Source organism: Ovis canadensis, chromosome 2, assembly GCF_042477335.2.
Source record: "Ovis canadensis isolate MfBH-ARS-UI-01 breed Bighorn chromosome 2, ARS-UI_OviCan_v2, whole genome shotgun sequence".
NCBI classification, from domain to species: Eukaryota; Metazoa; Chordata; class Mammalia; order Artiodactyla; family Bovidae; genus Ovis; species Ovis canadensis.
This window is the reverse complement of record NC_091246.1, coordinates 83,927,812-83,949,435: the sequence shown is the minus strand read 5'-3', so window position 1 is coordinate 83,949,435 and position 21,624 is coordinate 83,927,812. Positions and strand designations below refer to the sequence as shown.

At 39.9% G+C, this 21,624-nt stretch overlaps 1 protein-coding gene across 8 annotated transcripts in view; it reads left to right on the top strand.

Moving 5' to 3' along the window:
• Positions 1-21,624, top strand: part of FREM1 (FRAS1 related extracellular matrix 1) — a 179,727-nt gene that overhangs the window by 86,812 nt on the left and 71,291 nt on the right. For 7 of the 8 annotated variants that reach the window (XR_011254372.1, XR_011254374.1, XR_011254373.1 and 4 more), the window contains 4 exons: positions 6,529-6,781; positions 13,555-13,749; positions 14,818-15,003; positions 20,909-21,105. Coding sequence is in view for 2 of the 8 variants with exons in the window: in XM_069576602.1 (XP_069432703.1) it covers positions 6,529-6,781; positions 13,555-13,749; positions 14,818-15,003; positions 20,909-21,105 (831 nt within the window). In the remaining 6 variants the exon portion in view is untranslated. Of the gene's footprint in view, positions 1-5,422; positions 5,795-6,528; positions 6,782-13,554; positions 13,750-14,817; positions 15,004-20,908; positions 21,106-21,624 lie in introns of those variants that run through there. The other variant, XM_069576604.1, reaches the window with a different exon arrangement.

Below are 21,624 nucleotides of genomic sequence, written 5' to 3'. Positions count from 1 at the left end.
AATTTAGAATGATGACGCCCATCTAGTGTTTTTAAAAGTACACAGGAAAGGAATTATCTTTATTTTATAGCAAAGGTCTGAAAAAGTTCAATGACTTGTCAAAAGCCATTAACTTGACCATGTAGACCTGGGCTGACCTCTGCACTGGTCATCAGGCCAGCATTCTTTCTTCTTCAAGACTGCCACAGAGCTCAGTTCACTGCTGCTAATGGAGGTGATGGAATTCCAGTTGAGCTGTTTCAAATCCTGAAAGATGATGCTGTGAAAGTGCGGCACTCAATATGCCAGCAAATTTGGAAAACTCAGCAGTGGCCGCAGCACTGGAAAAGGTCAGTTTTCATTCCAATTCCAAAGAAAGGCAATGCCAAAGAATGCTCAAACTACTGCACAATTGCACTCATCTCACATGATAGTAAAATAATGCTCAAAATTCTCCAAGCCAGGCTTCAGCAATACGTGAACCGTGAACTCCCTGATGTTCAAGCTGGTTTTAGAAAAGGCAGAGGAACCAGAGATCAAATTGCCAACATCTGCTGGATCATGGCAAAAGCAAGAGAGTTCCAGAAAAACATCCATTTCTGCTTTATTGACTATGCCAAAGCCTTTGACTGTGTGGATCACAATCAACTGTGGAAAATTCTGAAAGAGATGGGAATACCAGACCACCTGACCTGCCTCTTGAGAAATCTGAATGCAGATCAGGAAGCAATAGTTAGAACTGGACATGGAACAACAGACTGGTTCCAAATAGGAAAAGGAATACGTCAAGGCTGTATATTGTCACCCTGCTTATTTAACTTCTATGCAGAGTACATCATGAGAAACACTGGACTGGAAGAAACACAAGCTGGAATCAAGATTGCTGGGAGAAATATCAATAACCTCAGATATGCAGATGACACCACCCTTATGGCAGAAAGTGAAGAGGAGCTAAAAAGCCTCTTGATGAAAGTGAAAGAGGAGAGTGAAAAAGTTGGCTTAAAGCTCAACATTCAGAAAATGAAGATCATGGCGTGTGGTTCCATCACTCCATGGGAAATAGATGTGGAAACAGTGTCAGACTTTTTTTGGGGGGGCTCCAAAATCACTGCAAATGGTGATTGCAGCCATGAAATTAAAAGACGCTTACTCCTTGGAAGAAAAGTTATGACCAACCTAGATAGTATATTCAAAAGCAGAGACATTACTTTGCCGACTAAGGTCTGTCTAGTCAAGGCTATGGTTTTTTCCTGTGGTCATGTATGGATGTGAGAGTTGGACTGTGAAGAAGGCTGAGTGCTGAAGAATTGATGCTTTTGAACTGTGGTGTTGGAGAAGACTCTTGAGAGTCCCTTGGACTGCAAGGAGATCCAACCAGTCCATTCTGAAGGAGATCAGCCCTGAGATTTCTTTGGAAGGAATGATGCTAAAGCTGAAGCTCCAGTACTTTGGCCACCTCATGCGAAGGGTTGACTCATTGGAAAAGACTCTGATGCTGGGAGGGATTGGGGGCAGGAGGAGGTGACGATCGATGATGAGATGGCTGGATAGCATCACGGACTCAATGGACGTGAGTCTGAGTGAACTCCGGGAGTTGGTGATGGACAGGGAGGCCTGGCATGCTGCGATTCATGGGGTTGCAAAGAGTCAGACACGACTGAGCGACTGAACTGAACTGAACTGAAGTCACTTCAGTCGTGTCCGACTCTGTGCGACTCCACAGACGGCAGCCCATCCCTGGGATTCTCCAGGCAAGAACACTGGAGTGGGTTGCCATTTCCTTCTCCAATGCATGAAAGTGAAAATTGAAAGTGAAGTCGCTCAGTCGTGTCTGACTTTCGCGACCCCATGGACTGCAGCCTACCAGGCTCCTCCATCCATGGGATTTTCCAGGCAAAAGTACTGGGGTGGGGTGCCATTGCCTTCTCCAAGCTCAATTCACAGGTGACTATAATTCAGGGGCACGTATGCATGCCAGCTTCAATGCATAGTCCCTTCCTTTCATTTTCCCACTTAGTTCTCATGATGGTCTTAAACCTAGATGAAAAGAAGTGTGTCATTTCAGCTTAATAAAGGTGAGTTTTCTTTACTGGTGGACTTCTACATATCAAGAAACTTTTCCGAGTTACATTTCTTTGCTGAAAAGAAAATTTCTGGTGATAATCCCAACTCTGTCTTTTGTCCGTGACTGTTTTTTATCAATGACAATAAGCTGTGCCTTTGAGGAAAAGAATCTGTGTTACTTTTTAGAGAAAAGAGCATGTGCTTGGAAAGCCAATCAGAAGTTTGGGCAATCTGGGGACAGTTATGTATGGTTTTTTTTTTTCATCCAGGAGAAGTGTTTTTAATTCTATCACCTTTGGACTTTTATGCATTTGAAAGCTGAGGCTATCCTGGGAACTGCTGTGAGGTGATTATCATGAATGTGTTAGTGAGATTAATCAGATGGGGTCAAGAACAATAATAAAGAGGGTCTTCACTCAATCTCCTTTGAGGACTTGAACAGAGATTGTCCCTTAATAAGCCAATAGAAAATGGGATAGAATATTGCATGCTTTTTCTACCTTTAATTAAATAAATAAGCCTGGGCTTATCACCCTATTCTCTACCTGTTGAAGGAAAGTGTCAACATAATTTCATGTATATCTGTTGTAGAGTTATTAGCCTGTTTAAATAGCAGAGTGACCAGGGCATACATACATAGTTACATTCGTACATTTATTTATCCCATTAATGCCTAATAAGTGCCATCTATATGCCAGGTCCTATGCTGAATGCTTGGGCTATGATGATGAACAAGACAAATATACTTCCTCTTCCTGTGGAGCTTATGGGCAAGGGAGGAAGGCGGGCTTTAAACCGATTATCACTGAAATAATTATTTTAAATATGGATATGTTCTACAAGTCAACAGGGTACTGCTACTGCTGCTACTGCTAAGTCACTTCAGTTGTGTCTGTCTCTGTGCGACCCCAGAGATGGCAGCCCACCAGGCTCCTCTGTCCCTGGGATTCTCCAGGCAAGAACACTGGAGTGAGTTGCCATTTCCTTCTCCAATGCATGAGAGTGAAAAGTGAAACTGAAATCACTCAGTCGTGTTCAGGCTCCTCTGTCCATGGAATTTTCCAGGCAAGAGTACTGGAGCGGGGTGCCATTGCCTTCTCCAAACAGGGTACTAAGAGAGGGTAAATGAAGAAAGTTTCTAAGTGAGTCTCAGTTGTCAAGAAGTTTTCCTGGAGGAATCCATATGGAACCTAAACATAGAGGAAGCCAAGTAAAAAGTTAGGGGAGAACATACCAGGCAAGGGACAGGGTGAGGATGAAAAGATGGAACAAAGACCTGATGTGTGTGGAACACAGTGTCTTGGGGATAACAGTGGCGTGGAATGGAGTGACAAAGGCACCCCATTGTAAGAGATGAGGTCAGATACCCCAGGAAAGTCCCTAGGAAGCCAGTGAAGTTTCAGTGATAAAGATTCTGCCTGGGGACATCTCTGGTGGTCCAGTGGTTAAGTTGTTGCCTTCCAATGCAGGGGGCATGAGTTCAATCCCTGGTCAGGGTGTTAAGATCCCATATGCCTCCTGGCCAAAAAAACAAAACATAAAACATAAGCAATATTGTAACAAATTTAATAAAGACTTAAAAAAAGAGAGAAAGACTCTACCTGCAATGCAGGAGACTCGGGTTCCATCGCTGGATCAGGAAGATACCCTGGAGTAGGAAATGTCAACCCACTGTAGTATTTTTGCCTGGAAAATTCCATGGACAGAGGAGCCTGGTGGGCGACAGTCCACGGGGTCACAGAGTCAGACATGACTAACCATGCACATGCACCCATGCACAGAATGGTGACTTGATGAAAGCCACATTTTAAAAAGGTCACATTGGGGACTTCCCTGGCAGTCCAGTGGTTAAGAATCTGCCTTGCAATGCAGGGGACATGGTTAGGGAGCTAAGATCCCACATCAGTTCAGTTCCGCTCAGTTGCTCAGTCCTGTCCAACTCTTTGTGACCCCGTGGACTGCAGCACGCCAGGCTTCCCTGTCCATCACCAACTCCCAGAGCTTACTTAAACTCACGTCCATAGAGTTGGTGATGCTATCCAACCATCTCATCCTCTGTTGTCCCCTTCTCCTCCAGCCTCCAATCTTTCCCAGCATCAGAGTCTTTTCAAATTAGTCAGTTCTTTGCATCAGGTGGCCATAGTATTTTGGAGTTTCCGCTTCAGTATCAGTTCTTCCAATGAATATTCAGGACTGATTTCTTTTGGGATCGACTGGTTGGATCTCCTTGCAGTCCAAGGGACTCTCAAGAGTCTTCTCCAACACCACAGTTCGAAAGCATCTGTTCTTCAGCACTCAGCTTTCTTTATGGTGCAACTCTCACATCCATACATAACTACTGGAAAAACCACAGCTTTGGCTAGATGGACCTTTGTCAGCAAAGTAATGTCTCTGTTTTTTGATATGCTGCCTAGGTTGGTCATAGCTTTTCTTCCAAGGAGCAAGCGTCTTTATTTTCATGGTTGCAAGTCACCATCTTCAGTGATTTTGGAGCCCCTAAAAATAAAGTCTCTCACTATTTACATTGTTTGCCCATCTATTTCCCATGAAGGGATGGGACCAGGTGCCATGATCTCTTTCTGAATGTGAGTTTAAAGCCAACTTTTTCACTCTCCTCTTTCACTTTCATCAAGAGGCTCTTTAGTTCTTCTTCACTTTTTGCCATAAGGGTAGTGTCAAAGTAGAGAGAATATCATAATAAAGTCCCATGTATCAATCACCTCATCTTAAGAACCGTTATCATTTTACCATATTTCTTTCATTTATTTTCTCTTTGCTGAATTGTTTTAATGTAAGGCCCAGGTATCATGTCTTTAGCTTCTAAATGTTCCAGTATACCTCTGAAATTAAACATGTTTTCACTCTAGCTTTGTCTTGTCATTCACCCATCAACTCAGATTTTCTCACTTTGAACTTGGACTATGCTCCTTTTCCTGTCTTACTTCCTTACTGTGTGTCAGCAGAAGAAACTCATTGAATAAGCTATATATTGTAGGCACTGTGCTCAGCCTAGGAGTATAGAGATGAATAACATAATATCTCTACTCCAAAAAAGTTGGGACCTAATGGCGCTCAGAGAAGTCCTCCATGGTCTGCCAGCTTCTCATGATGCCTATATGCCATCTTTGGATAGCCATTTACTTGGTCTGTTCCTTTTGGCTTTATTGACTATGCCAAAGTCTTTGTGTGGATCACAACTGTGGAAAATGCTTAAAGAGATGGGAATAATAGACCACCTTTCCTGCCTCCTGAGAAATCTGTATGCAGGTCAGGAAGCAATAGTTAGAACCGGACATGGAAAAAATGGACTGGTTCCAAACTGGGAAAAGAGTACGTCAAGGCTATATATTGTCACCTTGCTTTTTTAACTTTAATGCAGAGTACTTCATGTGAAATGCTGGGCTGGATGAAACACAAGCTGGAATGAAGATTGCTGGAAGAAATATCAATAACCTCAGATATGCAAATGACTCCACCCTTATGACAGAAAGTGAAGAAGAACTAAAGAGTCTCTTGATGAAAGTGAAAGAGGAGAGTGAAAAGACCCCACATGCAGTGGGGCAACTAAGCTCACACACTGCAGCTACTGAAGCCCATGTGCGGCAACAAAGACCCAGCATAGCCAAAATAAAAAATAATAATTTTTTAAAAAGATCATATTGGTTGAAGTGTGAGGGAGGGAAATACAGGGTTGAGGGTATTCACAGGCCAGACTTGATAAATAAATGTGCAGCATACAGTTGTGAACTCAGAGGAGGACTGTCCTTTATTCCTATTTAGAAAGCATACTTTTTCAAATTTATACAAAATCTTTTAGAATTTTGGACAGTCACTGCAATCTCTCATGTTGCTTTTCTTTCCTTTCTACTTAAGGGGTTTATTTTAATGGCAGTGAGAGAAAAATGTACTACCACGTTGGAAACTGGTACTGATTTAACAGTTATGGAGTTTCAGAATTAACTCAAAATGTTTGAAATGCAGCTGCTACTTATTATATATCCAGAGAAACTTCCTGGGTGGCAGGAAGTTGAAAGGAAAGGAGAGTTTTGTAATCACCAAGTAATTTGAAATATAAATAACTTGGATGTGGTAAATGTAAGTGCTCAGAGCATAAGGACTAGGTTTCCTCCAGAATATGCATGGATTGGACAAAGGAGGATAGGGGCTGGGGTGACAGACGCTTTATATTACATTTATTTTTTGTCTCTCTAGAAACAAACGAGAGCGTTGGGTCCCAAACCATAACCATACTCCCCCATTCCTACCTTAAATGTCTCTCATATGGGTCATTTCTTCCAAGATGGTTCATACGGGGAAAATTAAAAGATACAAACAGCTTGGCCAAATTCCATAGCTATTGTTTTGCGTGTCTGGAAGACTGAAAAAGTCTGTTATTCCAATTATGAGCAATGAGTTACCAGTTGGACAATTTGTCATTGCTTTCTTTTTCTCAAAAACATGCATTTTTCACGCCCCGCTGCTTAGGTGTTCCCTGTAAATGATGAGCCACCAGTGCTAAAGGCGGACCTCATTCCCATGATGCATTGTTCTGAGGGTGAAGAGGTGGTCATCACTTCTGAATACATTTTTGCTACTGATGTGGACAGTGATGATCTGAAGCTGATGTTCGTGATTGTTGGAGAACCTCAGCATGGGACTGTGAGGAGAGCTGGGGTTAGGGTACATCAGTTCTCTCAGGAAGATGTTGTCGCAGGGGCTGTGACGTACAAACACACAGGTAAGTGACAGTATTGTGGTGAGTCTGGGCTCGGGGGCAACAGAGTCTTAGCTCACTTCTTGCTGTGGGCTCTGATAATCTCAGTTTTAATGCTTGTTTCCATTAAAACCAGAGAAGCTGCAGTGGGAGCCCATGTCCTATTTTTCAAATATGATCACGATATTCAGCAGTATTTCTAGATCTCTCAGTAATACAGTGAATTTCACAGAAAGAGCAAGTGTTATTGCTGCTATGTTCCTGATGCTTCCACATAGACTTTCAACTCACTCTGGCTTGTCCCCATCCCTATTATGGTCAATTTGAAGAAGGCTATTTGGCCATCCCACTCTGGTTCCATATATTATACCAAAAATGCCTGAAGTAGGCTCCCTAAGGTAATTATATTATTAACTTGAGAAATTTTCTGATTATCAGCTAGTTCCTAAGAAGTAACTGGTCTGCACTTTGAGTTCTTGAAGAGCAAAGGTGATGTTTTATGCTCTGCGTAACTTGGCCACAGCACCTGACAGTCGTGAACACAGATTGGAAATACAGTAAATGCTTGTTTGTTAGCATTGTAGTTATATTTCTGGCATTGCATTAGATTGCTATCTAGGTGGCATTTGTTCCTTATGTAAAATATTCATTTAAAAAATGTTGTCAACATCTGAAATCTACAGATCACGGTGGTATGCATAGTAGGCTCAAAGGAGTATAATCCAGACACTAAGATGAACCCCACTCCCATGGAAAGATGATAGTAGCACCTCTGTCCTTCATGACATCACTACTCCTGCCAAATCTGATTTATGGGTTGGGGGCACTTCCTCAGTGATAATGCCGTGGACTTCCTGTAACTAACTTTTATCACACTCCATTACTGTTTCATGTTTACCCGTCCATATGCCTCGCTAACCTAGATTCCAGGGGGAAGTATGGCTGAGTGTGCCAGGCCAGGTGAGTGGTACAGGAAATAAGAGGTGTCAGAATTCAAATCTTTTTATTTGAAAAAAACAGAGGAAGAGAATACAAGCAGTGATGTGGGAGGGAATTCAAGGAGGGGAACTGAGATGGCTCAAGTTTAATTTGGACATGGGGGAAAACATTTTGAAATAATATTTTTAAATGTACTTTGGGAAAAAAAACCCAGCTTATTAGGATACCAGTTGCCTTAGGGCCAGTTAGTATGACACACTTTAATCACTCCACTAGACATCTCTTTGCTTGAAATAATATCTCTTTATCCTCACTCTGTTAAGTCTTTGTTGTTGTTCAATTGGTAAGTTGTGTCTGACTCTTTGCAACCCCATGAACTGCAGCATGCCAGGCTTCTGTGTCCTTCACTTCCTCCCGGAATTCGCGCCAATTCCTGTCCATTGAGTTGGTGATACCATCCAACCATCTCATCCTCTGTCACCCTCTTCTTCTCCTGCTTTCAATCTTTCCCAGCATCAGGGTCTTTTCCAATAAGTGGGCTCTTCGCATCAGGTGGCCAAAGTATTGGAGCTTCAGCATCAATCCTTCCAATGATTATTCAGGGTTGATTTCCTTTAGGATTGGCTATTGATCTCCTTGTTGTCCAAGGGACTCTCAAGAGTCTTCTCCAGCACCATAGCTGGAAAGCATCAATTTTTCCATGCTCAGCCTTTTTTGTGGTCCAACTCTCACATCTGTACATGACTTAGAAAAGGTTTTGTTAGCTCTTTCCTTGTCCTGAGAAGTATAGTCCACTTACTCAATGTCTCTCAATGTCAGAGTTTGCAAATAGGTGCTTCTTTTTGATTTTCCCACACAGACTATCAGAAAAGTGATCTAGAGACCGATATTATGGTTTGTTACATAATTTTAACATCTTTGAAAGGCTCATTTGGCATAGATACATTATGGGTGAGATGAAACTATCTTCCTTCAAGCCTGTGCCTTGTTCCAGGTACTAAACAATAAGTAGATATATGTATAACTCTCGTTTCGTGTGATGGTCATGTAAGGAGTGTTAACACATTTTTTTTTTCTTCAAAGACCTAGTAGGACACTGGTGCGAATTCTTTGAGATAGACATTTTTGTTATGTTAATAAATTAACAGAAATACTGTATTCAAAAAATACTTTATTTGAATGATACTTTTGCTTGTAATGTTTACTCAGTTACTCGGTAGTGATTAGCACTGTTCTAGAATGAGTAACGGCACCCTACTCCAGTACTCTTGCTTGGAAAATCCCATGGATAGAGGAGCCTGGTGGGCTGCAGTCCATGGGGTTGCTACGAGTCGGACATGACTGAGTGACTTCACATTCACTTTTCACTTTCATGCATTGGAGAAGGAAATGGCAACCCACTCCAGTGTTCTTGCCTGGAAAATCCCAGGGACGGGGGAGCCTGGTGGGCTGCCGTCTATGCCGCACAGAGTCGGACACGACTGAAGCGACTTAGCAGCAGTAGCAGCAAAATGAGTAAAGAGAAACTCAGAATAGGAGCTAAAATTTCAGTGGCCCTGCGCTTACCTCCATACATTGGTTATCAAGATTGCCAAAGAACAATTGTTGTTATTGTAGTTTTAGTTGCTTAGTTGCATCCAACTGTTTTGCAACCCCATGGATTGTAGCCTGCCATGCTCCTTTTGTCCATGGGATTGTCTAGGCAAGAACACTGGAGAGGGTTGCCTTTGCCTTCTCTAGGGGATCTTCTTGGCTAGGGATTGAAACTGCATCTCCTGCATTGCAGGTGAATTCTTTACTGCTGAGTCACCAGAGAAGCCTGATAACAATTGTATCACCATTATTTTGTTTGTTTATTTATTTATTTTTGTGGTTATGAAAACGATATATACTCATTACAGAAAGCTTAGAAAATTATGATAAAATTTTGAAAAATCTCCTTATTTACCTCAGAAAGATAATCACTATTAACATTTCAGTATTACAGTGTTTTCTTTTCCTTTTTCTATTTGTAATTTTTAACATAGTTACGATCATGTTGTATGTGCAATTCCTTTTTTCATTTAGATTCTCATCTAAAAATGTTTATTAAAATATTATTAAATGTTACAAAATTATTGTAACCATGTTTTAATCATTGAATAATATGTTATGATATAAAATTATTACTAATTTGCTATTCTCCAAACATTAAATATGAGGCCATTCAAAAATTATTTAATAAATATCAGTCCAGTTAACTGTTTTCAGTATAAATTGTATCTTTAGACTGTATCTCATTTCAAGGTAAAGAATTCTTCGACCCATTTTGTAGCCGTTTTTTTTGTGGCTTAACACTCAGCCAACTTTTCCAGCTCTTTCTATGAATGTCTCACATGCTTTTCTTATATTGAAATTACAGTTACTGAACGTACTATGTTCGGTTTTTTGGTTAAGCTGTTTTCATTTCCTAGAATTATTTTTCCATTCTTCTTCCCCACTCCCTCTTCTACACATCTTCTCACCCATCTCCCAGTTCTCTGCCTTATTTGCCCTATAAACCATTCATTATTTAATGCTCAGTACAAAGTGAGCAGGGCCATCTGGAAAGATTTCTCTGACTTTCCCTGGCATGTGCTTTCTGCCCCCCATGCCATCATCAGCCTATGCTCTCATCCTTCTTCACCCTCAGCACCTAATGTGTAATAATCAGGCTGAGATAGATGAATGTTCCATTTAATACGTTAAAAATGGCTAAGAGTAGCAATTTCATATGGTTCCACTTAATATATACACACATCTGTGATAATCTAACCGGACTTCATTTCTTTCCCTCCCATTAGACTGTGTCCCCTCCTGACATATAGTAGGTCTTTGAACATTTGATGTTTTTTGAACTGTCTTGACATTTTCACCATGTCTGTCTTTTCCTCCGCTGGAGCACACAGAACGCTAATTTTCACACAACAAGCATTAAAGAAGTATTTATCAAGTGAGTATTGCATAAAAAGCTTTATGCCAATTAACTTTTTTATAAATATGGATAGATGAGTGGTTTCTTTCCCCCACTTTTGCTAAAGTAGAAGGCTGATTGTTTAATTTTAATGTCTCAACTTTATTCTTTTTAAAAAAGTAAGCCCAGTCTTCTCGTTCTTTAATCCTTTGCTTACTCAATAATATTTTGAATATTTCCTTGTCTGCCATTTTTTTATTGGAATATAATTGCTTTATAATGTTTGTTAATCTCTTCTGTACAGTGAAGTGAATCAGCTATATATATACTTATATCCCCTCCTCTTGAGCTTCCCTCCCACCCCAGCCCCCCATCCCACCTCTCTAGCTCATCGCAGAGCACCAAGCTGGGCTCTCTGTGCTATAAGGAAGCTTCCTACTAGCTATCTGTTTTACACATGTAGTATATGTATGTCAACGCTACTTTCTCAATGAGCCCCACACTCTCTTTCCCCTTCTGTGTCCACAAGTCTGTTCTGTACATCTGCATTTCTATTCCTGCCCTGCAAATAGGTTCAAAAGTACCATTTTTCTAGATTCCCTATATATGCATTGGTGGTGTTGTTCAATTGCCCAGTTGTGTCTGACTCTTCGCAACTCTATGGACTGCAGCATGCCAGGCCTCCCTGTCCCTCGCCATCTCCTGAAGTTTGTCCAAGTTCATGTCCATTACATCGGTGATATCATCCAGCCATCTTATCCTCTGACTCCCTCTTCTTATGCCCTCAGTCTTTCCCAGCATCAGGGACTTTTCCAAGGAGTCAGCTGTTCATGTCAGGTGACCAAAATATTGATGCTCCAGCTTTACCAAAAGTCCTTTGAATGAGTATTCAGGGATGATTTCCCTTAAGATGGACTGGTTTGATCTCCTTGCTGTCCAAGGGACAGTCAAGAGTCTTCTTCAGCACCACAGTTCAAAGGCAGTAATTCTTTAAGGATCTGCCTTCTTTACAGTCCTGCTCTCACAACTGCGTAACCACTGGGGAGATCACAGTCTTGACTATATGGATCTTTGTCGGCAGAGCAATGTCTGCTTTTCAACACACTGTCTAGGTTTGCCATAGCTTTCCTGCCAAGAAGCAATTGTCTTCTTATTTCATGGCTGCAGTCACCATCTCCGGTGATTTTAGAGCCCAAGAAGATGAAATCTGGCACTGCTTCTGCCTTCACCTCCTTCTCTTTGCCATGAAGTAATGGGGCCAGATGCCATGATCTTGATTTTTTTAATATTTAGTTTTAAGCAGGCTCATCACTCTCCTTCTTTACCCTCATCAAAAGGCTCTTTACTTCCTCTTTGCTTTCTGCCATTAGAGTGGTATCATTTGTATATCTGAGGTTGTTGATGTTTCTCCTACCTATCTTGATTCCAGCATATATGCTGGAATTTCTTATGATGTGCTCAGCATATAGGTTAAACAAACAGAGGGACAGCAGACAACCCTGTTGTACTGCTTTCTCAATCCTGAACCACTCAGTTGTTCATACAGGGTTCTAACTGTTGCTTCTTGACGTGCATACAGGTTTCTCAGGAGACAGGTAAGATGGTCTGGTATTCCCATCTCTTTAAGAGCTTTCCACAGTTTGTTATGATCCACACAGTCAAAGGCTTTGGTGTAGTCAATGAAACAGAAGTAGATATTTTTCTGGAGTTCCCTCGTTTTCTCTTTGATCCAGTGAATGTTGACAATTTTACCTCTGGTTCCTCTTCCTTTTCTAAACCCAGCTTGGATGTCTGGAAGTTCTTGGTTCATGTAATGCTGAAGCCTGGCATGCAAGATTTTAAGCAGGACCTTACTATCATGGGAGATATATACATTAATATTTGTTTTTTTCTTTCTGATTTACTGTACTCTGTATGACAGATTCTAGGTTCATCTACATCTCTACAGATGACCTATTTTTGTTCCTTTTTATGTTCGGTGTCATTTTTTTAAACAGGTGTAATAATTCCAAGTACAAATGCTCTATAGATTTGACCAATGTGTCCTGTGAAAAGAGAAGTTGCTCCTGATCTTTTGTGCCATAGTCTCATTGAAATTTCAAACATAATTGCTTCCCTCTTGATACTTTTAGAATAATGTATGAGAATTATCAAAAGCACGTCTACATAACTTTTCTGCCCCCTTGGATAGTAAGCATTCCTACTTCTGCGCTGTTCATTAGTAATCCAAGAATAGATTGTCCTATTTACTGATAAAGTATCTAGTCCTGATATTTTCTTCCTTCTTCCTCTCATGACTTAAGTTGGGACCATTTTGAATCCCATAGATGGGAGCTCTCAAGAGTAAAAAGAAGATGAAAATTAGGGTCTCTCCTTATCCAGGTGCTGTTGCTATTTTGCTAACATCTAGACTATATGTAATGGGAAAATACTGAAGCAAGTGACGAAGATGTGGGTTATCTTTGTATTTCACCTATTCAGCTTCTTCTGCATTGAGTGGTTGTTCAGTTAAGGTGGTTAATGCAAATGTGAAGACAATTACCAGAGGGACAGGGTGCCTTCTGTTTTCCCTGTGGTTGGTCCTAACACTAATAATTATGGGAGAAGAGCGAAGCCATCCCGAGTCCAGGTTTGTGTCTCCCTTGTTCATTTGTGAACTGTCAGACCCTTGTTAGCCCTGTTTTGCCCCTCCATATGGTGATAGATGGCTGGCAGGGTTTGCACCAGAGGCAACAGATGGGCAAGCATTTCTGCATTATTTTCATGACTCTATTTAATTTCATAGTAATAAAATTGAGTTTCATGTTTTAACCACGTAAGTTCCTTTCCTTGCCATTCTATGTTTGTAGAGGAAGTCTAAGGCGATTTGATCTTGGTATTCTGCATTTTTTATAAGTCATTTTTCAGCTGTAGTTGTGTCTTCCAGGTGGTGAGATTGGCCTGATGCCTTGTTTCGACGCCATTACATTGGTGGTTTCGGACAGAGAAGCTGGTCCTTTTGTGAATGGCTGCTGTTACAAAGGGCCTCATCCATCTGTTCCTCTTCATGAATCCTTTCCAATGTATGATCTCAACATCACAGTGTATCCAGTGGACAACCAACCACCTTCAGTTGCCATAGGTGGCCATATTTTTTTCTCTTAAGTTTCTATTATCTCACCTAGTCATACCCATGGTCCAGTGAAATAATGCCCTTTATTATAGTCAAAATAGAAAACCACCATACAAAGTTGCCTCTAATAATTGTCTCAAAACAGACTTGTAGAAACCTCAGATCTGTGAAAGATTACAGGGAAAAAGAAATAACTTGTTTAAAAATTGAGATAGATCCATATGGAGAGAGAATGCAAGTGTGTGTGTGTGTGTGTGTATGTTTTAAAATGAAGACAACATTGTAATCCTCAGATACTCTGGTTTTATTTCACATGGGAAAGTATCATTTACCTGGTAGAGACAGTAATTTATTTTATCCATAACAATTTCTATTAGAATAGAATGAGTATACCAGTGGGACTATTTATATATATTTAACCTTATTTGCTTTTTAGGAAGTCATCTCTTTGTAGGCACTATGTATATGTTCTGACTCTCAGAAAAGAAATGCAAGCATATGTATGAATGTTATTGTAATTTGCAAACTGTCTCCCAAGCAGTGTTCTGGAAAGGAAGCATTATCCCCACAGAATAATTAAGCACTACGGCATAAAAAAAATGCTCGTTATGAGCAATTCATAATAGTTCTCAGGCAATTAACGCTCTGACAAACAGAGGTAACAACTGATCTTGAAGAGTATATAAACCACATTCAGTGGCTTATCATTAAAACATTTTGGCAATTCTTATTTTCATTTGTCACTTCTATAGAGACACAGGGGAAATCAGAGTTCCTTGAGAATGACTAAAGGGCTGTACTGTAGCATTTACTATTTCTTCTATCTTTCTGTAATAGTCTGGCTTTCTTAGAGAAGAAATAATATAATTCCACAAGTCAAATTAAATTCCACCCATTACCCCTGAATATTTTCACCATAAGGAGAATTACGCTAAAGGAAATGAACATCCCCCATGGAAGTACATTTGTGTATAGGAGACATCTCTGAATTGGAATTTCAATCACTCCCTTTTGTCCTCACTATTCTGATTAGAGGAGTTCACAGTAAGTCATAATTGTGTTATTGTTTGTATGCAGGTACCATGTTCGTTGTGGATGAGGGTTTCTCAGCAGCCCTTACTGTTAACCATTTGTCTGCCGCTGATCCTGACACTGCACCAGATGACTTGGAATTTGTTTTGGTTTCTCCTCCCCAGTTTGGCTACCTTGAAAACACACTCCCTTCTGCAGGTTTTGAAAAGAGCAATATGGGCATCAGCATAGGTAAGTCACGGTTTTATGTCCAGCAATAATCAGCCTTTGTTTGACACTAGGTTATGATTAGGTTATGTTTAATAACTGGGTTAGGACTTTAAAAATGTTCAAAGTACTGCTGCTGCTGCTGCTAAGTCGCTTCAGTTGTATCCGACTCTGTGCGACCCCATAGACGGCAGCCCATCAGCCTCCCCCGTCCCTGGGATTTTCTAGGCAAGAACACTGGAGTGGGTTGCCATTTCCTTCTCCAGTGCATCAAAGTGAAAAGTGAAAGTGAAGTCGCTCACTCGTGTCTGACTCCTAGCCGACCCCGTGGACTGTAGCCTACCAGGCTCCTCCATCCATGGGATTTTCCAGGCAGGAGTACTGGAGTGGGGGGCCATTGCCTTCTCCGTTCAAAGTACTACACTTGAGGAGTTATTATTATCACTGATACTTTCAAATACTATTGTTTTTCATTCTAATTTTTCATTTAAAACTTCGCCTGTATGGGAGTTTACTTCAAAATAAATGGAAATTACACTTATGGAAAATGTAAGGATAAATATTGAAGAAATAATGTTTTAAAAGGCCCCCATAGTGAAAATAATAGCAAACGAAGCAACAGACAAAGAATTAAGCTCAAAAATATACAAGCAACTCCTGCAGCTCAATTCCAGAAAAATAAACGACCCAATCAAAAAGTGGGCGAAAGAACTAAACAGACATTTCTCCAAAGAAGACATACAGATGGCTAACAAACACATGAAAAGATGGTCAACATCACTCATTATCAGAGAAATGCAAATCAAAACCACAATGAGGTACCATTTCACACCAGTCAGAATGGCTGCTATCCAAAAGTCTACAAGCAGTAAATGCTGGAGAGGGTGTGGAGAAAAGGGAACCCTCTTACACTGTTGGTGGGAATGCAAACTAGTACAGCCACTATGGAGAACAGTGTGGAGATTCCTTAAAAAACTGGAAATAGAACTGCCTTATGACCCAGAAATCCCACTGCTGGGCATACACACCGAGGAAACCAGAATTGAAAGAGACACATGTACCCCAGTGTTCATCACAGCACTGTTTATAATAGCCAGGACATGGAAGCAACCTCGATGTCCATCAGCAGATGAATGGATAAGAAAGCTGTGGTACATATACACAATGGAGTATTACTCAGCCATTAAAAAGAATACATTTGATTCACTTCTAATAAGGTGGATGAAACTGGTGCCTGTTGTACAGGTGAAGTAAGCCAGAAAGAAAAACACCAGTACAGTATACTAACATATATATATGGAATTTAGAAAGATGGTAATGATGACCCTGTATGCGAGACAGCAAAAGAGACACAGATGTATAGAACAGTCTTTTAGACTCTGTGGGAGAGGGCGAGGGCAGGATGATATAAGAGAATGGCATTGAAACATGTAAATTATCATATGTGAAATGAATTGCCAGTCCAGGTTCAATGCGTGATACAGGGTGCTCAGGGCTGGTGCACTGGGATGACCCAGAGGGATGGGATGGGGAGGGAGGTGGGAGGGGGATTCATGATGGGGAACACATGTACACCCACGGCAGATTCAAGTCAATGTATGGCAAAACCAATACAATATTGTAAAGTTAAAAAAAAGGCCCCAATAGCAACACAGAATACTGTGACAGAATAAATCTGGTGGAACTCACAGTCTTATTCTCACAATTTCTTTTAACGCTTTTAAAAGATACAGGCAGAAAAGAGTAGGAAATATATCATGGAAATATTGAAGATAATGACATTAACTTTAAAACCAAAGTGTGTCTCAGAAACTTGAATAGCTCTGCTGTTTCACTTGAAAACAACCAAAGCAAAAACAAATGCCAACACTAAAATCATTCAAAGGCAACACTTCAGAAGCAAATTATTCTGTAAGCACCTTTGGGGGCATATCCATTTTAAATACGAGAGAAGCTGGGTTTACAATTAGTTGTGTTAGTAGAAAGAATAGGAAAAACAAGATACCACTCAACGCTGCCTACAAGAAACTCACTTCAGCTTCAAGGACAGACACAGGCTTAAAATGAAGGGATGGTAAAAGATATTGCTTGCAAAAGAAAGAGAGCAAGGGTAGATATACATAAACTAGACAAAATAGTCTCTTAAGTCAAAAGTATAACAAGACACAAAGAAGGTCATTATATACTGATAAAGTGTTAATTCATTGAGAGGATATAATAGTGGTAAATATATATGTATACAATATTGAAACACTTAAATATATTAAGCAAATACTAATAGAACTGAAAAGGGCTTCCCTGGTGGCTCAGAGGTTAAAGCGTCTGCCTCTAATGTGGGAGACCTGGGTTCGATCCCTGGGTCAGGAAGATCCCCTGGAGAAGGAAATGGTAACCCACTCTAGTATTCTTGCCTGGAGTATCCCATGGTCGGAGAAGCCTGGTAGGCTACAGTCCACGGGATCGCAAAGAGTCGGACACGACTGAGGGACTTCACTATACTATGCTGCTGCTGCTGCTGCTGCTGCTGCGTCTCTTCAGTCGTGTCTGACTCTGTGTGACCCCACAGATGGCAGCCCACCAGGCTCCGCCATCCCTGGGATTCTCCAGGTAAGAACACTGGAGTGGGTTGCCATTTCCTTCTCCAATACGTGAAAGTGGAAAGTGAAAGTGAAGTTGCTCAGTAAGTGTCTGACTCTTCGTGACCCCATGGACCATAGCCTACCAGGCTCCTCTGTCCATGGGATTTTCCAGGCAAGAGTACTGGAGTGGGTTGCCATTACCTTCTCTGGCTCGCTATTACTATAATAGAACTGAAAAGGGTAATACTCAACAATACAATAATAGTAGGGACTTCAGTGTCCCATTTTCAACAATGGATGAATCATTTGGATGGAAAATCAGTAAGAAAACATTAAACTTGAGCTATATATTAAGCCAGATGAATCCAACAGACATACATATATTCCATTCAACAAAAGTAGAATGCACATTCTTCTCAAATGCACAGGAAACAGTCTCTGGGATAGATCATATGATGAGTCACTAAGAAAGTCTTAACAATTTAAAAAGATCAAAATTGTACCAAGTATCTTTTTTTTTTTTTAACCACAATGCCAGGAAGTTAAAGTCAATAACTAGAGATAACTAAAAAGTTCCCAAATATGTGAAAATTAACACATTCCTGAATAACCAATGGATTGAAGACTAAATATAAGAAAGAAACTTAAAAATATCAAATAAAAATAAAAACACAACATGGCAAAATATATGGAATGCAGCAAAAGCAGTGCTAAGAGGAAGGTTTTATAACAATAAATGCTGCATTAAGAAAGTAAATAACTTATAACTAGAAAAGCAAGAACAAATTAGGCCCATATTTATCAGAAGGAAGGATATAATAAAGACCAGAGCAGAAACAAATAAAGAACAGATAAACAACAGGGAAAGTTAATGAAACTGAGTTGATTTTTTTAAAAGATAAAGGAAAGTGGCAAACTTTTAGCTAGACTTAACAGCGAAAGTTTGAAAAATTTCCCTCTAAGAACAGGAACAAGACAGAATTTCCCACCTGCATCACTTCTATTCAATATAGTACTGAAAAATCATAGCCAGAGAAGGAGATAAAGAAGGAAATCAGAAAGGAAGAAGTAAAATGTTTCTATTTACTGATGATGTGATATTATATATATATATATATATATATATGTATATATATAAATTCCTAATGACTTCACCAGAAACCATTAGAACTAATGAACAGATTCCATAGTTTCAGGGTAAAAAATCAACATATAAAACTCAGTTGTATTCCTATACATAGACAATAAACTTTCTGAAGAAGAAGAAGAGAAAGCAATCTCATTTATAATAGTATAGAAAACAGTAAAATATATAGGAGTAATTTTAACCAGGGTAGGGAAAAATTTGTATACCAACTATAAGACATAGAATTAGTGTCTTGGTGAAAGAAATTGAAGAGGACACAAACAAATGGAAAGACATCCCATGTTCATGGGTTGAAAGTGTTAATATAGCTAAAATGTCCTTACTGCCCAAAGCTATCTGTAGATTCAATGCAATCCCTATCAAAATTCCAATGACTTTTTTTTTTTTTCACAGAAATAGAACAGATAATCCTAACGTTTGTATGGAACCACAAAAGACCTCAGATAGCCAAAGAAATCTTGAGAAAAAAAGAGCAAAGTTGGAAGCATCATACCTGCTAATTTCAAATGATTATTGCAAAGCTATCATAATCAAAGCAGAAAAAAATAACAAGCACATAGATCAACATAACAGAATAGTGAGCCCAGAAAGAAAGCCATATATATATGGTCAGTTAATTTTTAATGAAGGAACCAAGAAAATACAATGAGCAAAGCATTCTTTAAGAAGTGATGTTGGGAAAAATGGACAGACACATTCAAAAGAATGAAAGTGGACCATTATCTTACAACACAAAATTTAATAGCTCAAAATGGATTAAAGTCTTGTATATGAGACATGAAACGATAAAGCTGCTAGAAGAAAACATAGGCAGTAAGTTCCCTAACATGGGTCTGGTGACGATTTTTTTTAATTTGACACCAAAGCAAAGGTAGAAAAGCAAAATATCAAGAAGTGGGACTATATTAAAATACTTCTGCAGAGGAAGAGAAACAATCAATAAAATGAAAAGAGTATCTTTAGAATGGGAGAAAGTATCTACAAACCACACAGCTGTTAGGAGATAAAATCTAAAATCTAAAAATTACTCATACAACTCAACACAAAAAGCTAAACAATCTGATTAAAAAATGAGCAGAGGACTTGAATAGACCTTTTTTCAGAGAAGACATACATGCTTGTATCAAATCAACATGTCTTACACCTTAAACTCACACAGTGATCCGTGAATTATGTCTCAATGGAGTTGGAAGAAAGATTAATGCATTAAAGATGAATTGCATTAATTACAGTTTCTCCTGTGACTTAGGGTGGGGGCCTTAGTTAGCTCAGTTGGTAAAGAATCTGCCTGCAATGCAGGAGACCGGGATTCAGTCCCTGGGTCAGGAAGATCCCCCGGAGGACTCCACTCCAGTATTCTTGCCTGGAAAATCCCATGGACAGAGGAGCCCGGCAGACTACAGCCCATGGGGTTACAAGAGTCAGACACGACTTGGCAACTAAACCACCGCCTGTGACTTAATACGCAACACAGAGCATTTTTATCTTTTGATTTAAGTCAATATCAGAATACCATAATAGCAGGTCAGTTAATTTCACTCATTCCTGCCAGTTGCTTGCTATGCAGTCAAGTAGGCTGACAATAGACTACCATCCTGGTGGCTCAGATGGTAAAGAATCTGCCTGCCATGCAGGAGACTGGGGTTCAATCTCTAGATGGGGAAGATCCCCTGGAGAAAAATGGCAACCCACTCCAGTATTCTTGCCTAAAAAATTCCACGGACAGAGGAGCCTGGTGGGCTACAGCCCATGGGGTTGCAAAGAGCTGGAGACAACTTAGTGACTAACAGGCAGATGATTGATGAACTCTTGATATGCCTTTATATGAAAGAGATGGTTCCTTTCTTGTTCAAATATGACAAGAACTGCTCACTCTGGAGCCCTGGTGTTAATCAAGGGACGGTCTCTCTGACATTCATTCCAAGTATGTGAATGATGGTCACAGAGTCCCTACATCCTAGTTAGCAGTTACAGCCCTTCTGTTCTCCATGCACATTTTAATTCTTCCTTGTAATTTAGGGGTATGTTTTTATGTTGATGGGTATAGTCATTGTAGAAGTCCCTGATGACTGATCCTTAGGTCAACTGCTGTGATCTCTTATTTACTCTGCTGAGAAATAGGCTATTGGGTTAAGGATTAAGGACCAGTAGCTTGGGAAAATATGTTTTTCTTATTTACCTGCTCCATTTTGGTGTGCTCTAGCTTCGTTTCAGTGGAAAGACATGAAGGCTTTACATATTAACTATGTGCAGTCCAGGCATCTGGGGATGGAACCAACGACTGACAAGTTTGTGTTGTATGTCACTGATGGGAAGCGACGCTCTATGGAGATACCATTTTACATTATAATCAACGCTACAAATGATGAAGCTCCTGATTTTATAGTGCAGAATATTACTGTAAGAAAGACATTTGAATTTTTAGTCTCTCTTTGTCATTTTCTAATTTTTATTTTCACCTAATCTATTTACATTGGTCTTTGTGCACTTAACACCTCAAGTTAATGAGTAAAGAGGGCAGTAACCTATGTTATGTAATGCAATCACTTGATAAATATTTTTCTAATAGTAATGATGATGGTCATGATAATAGTAATTGCTAACAGATAGCAACTGCGTAGTTTAAATTATAGTTGTCTATATATAGAATGCAGTACTTGCTAGTAGGTCCTGTTCCAAACCCTTTACATGTGTTCATATTGAATCCTCATAATAGGCTTTTAAAGTGATGGCATTATTATTGCCATGTAATAACTGCAATAAATGAGACTAAAAAGGTTAAGTTAGTGTCCCCAGATCACAGAGCTTGGCAGTAAGTACAAAGTAGGGGATTTGCATCCTGGTGCTCTGATTCCATAGCATGCAACTTAACCAGTGCTATAATAGCAAGGATTCTTAATCCTCAAACTACAGGCATCT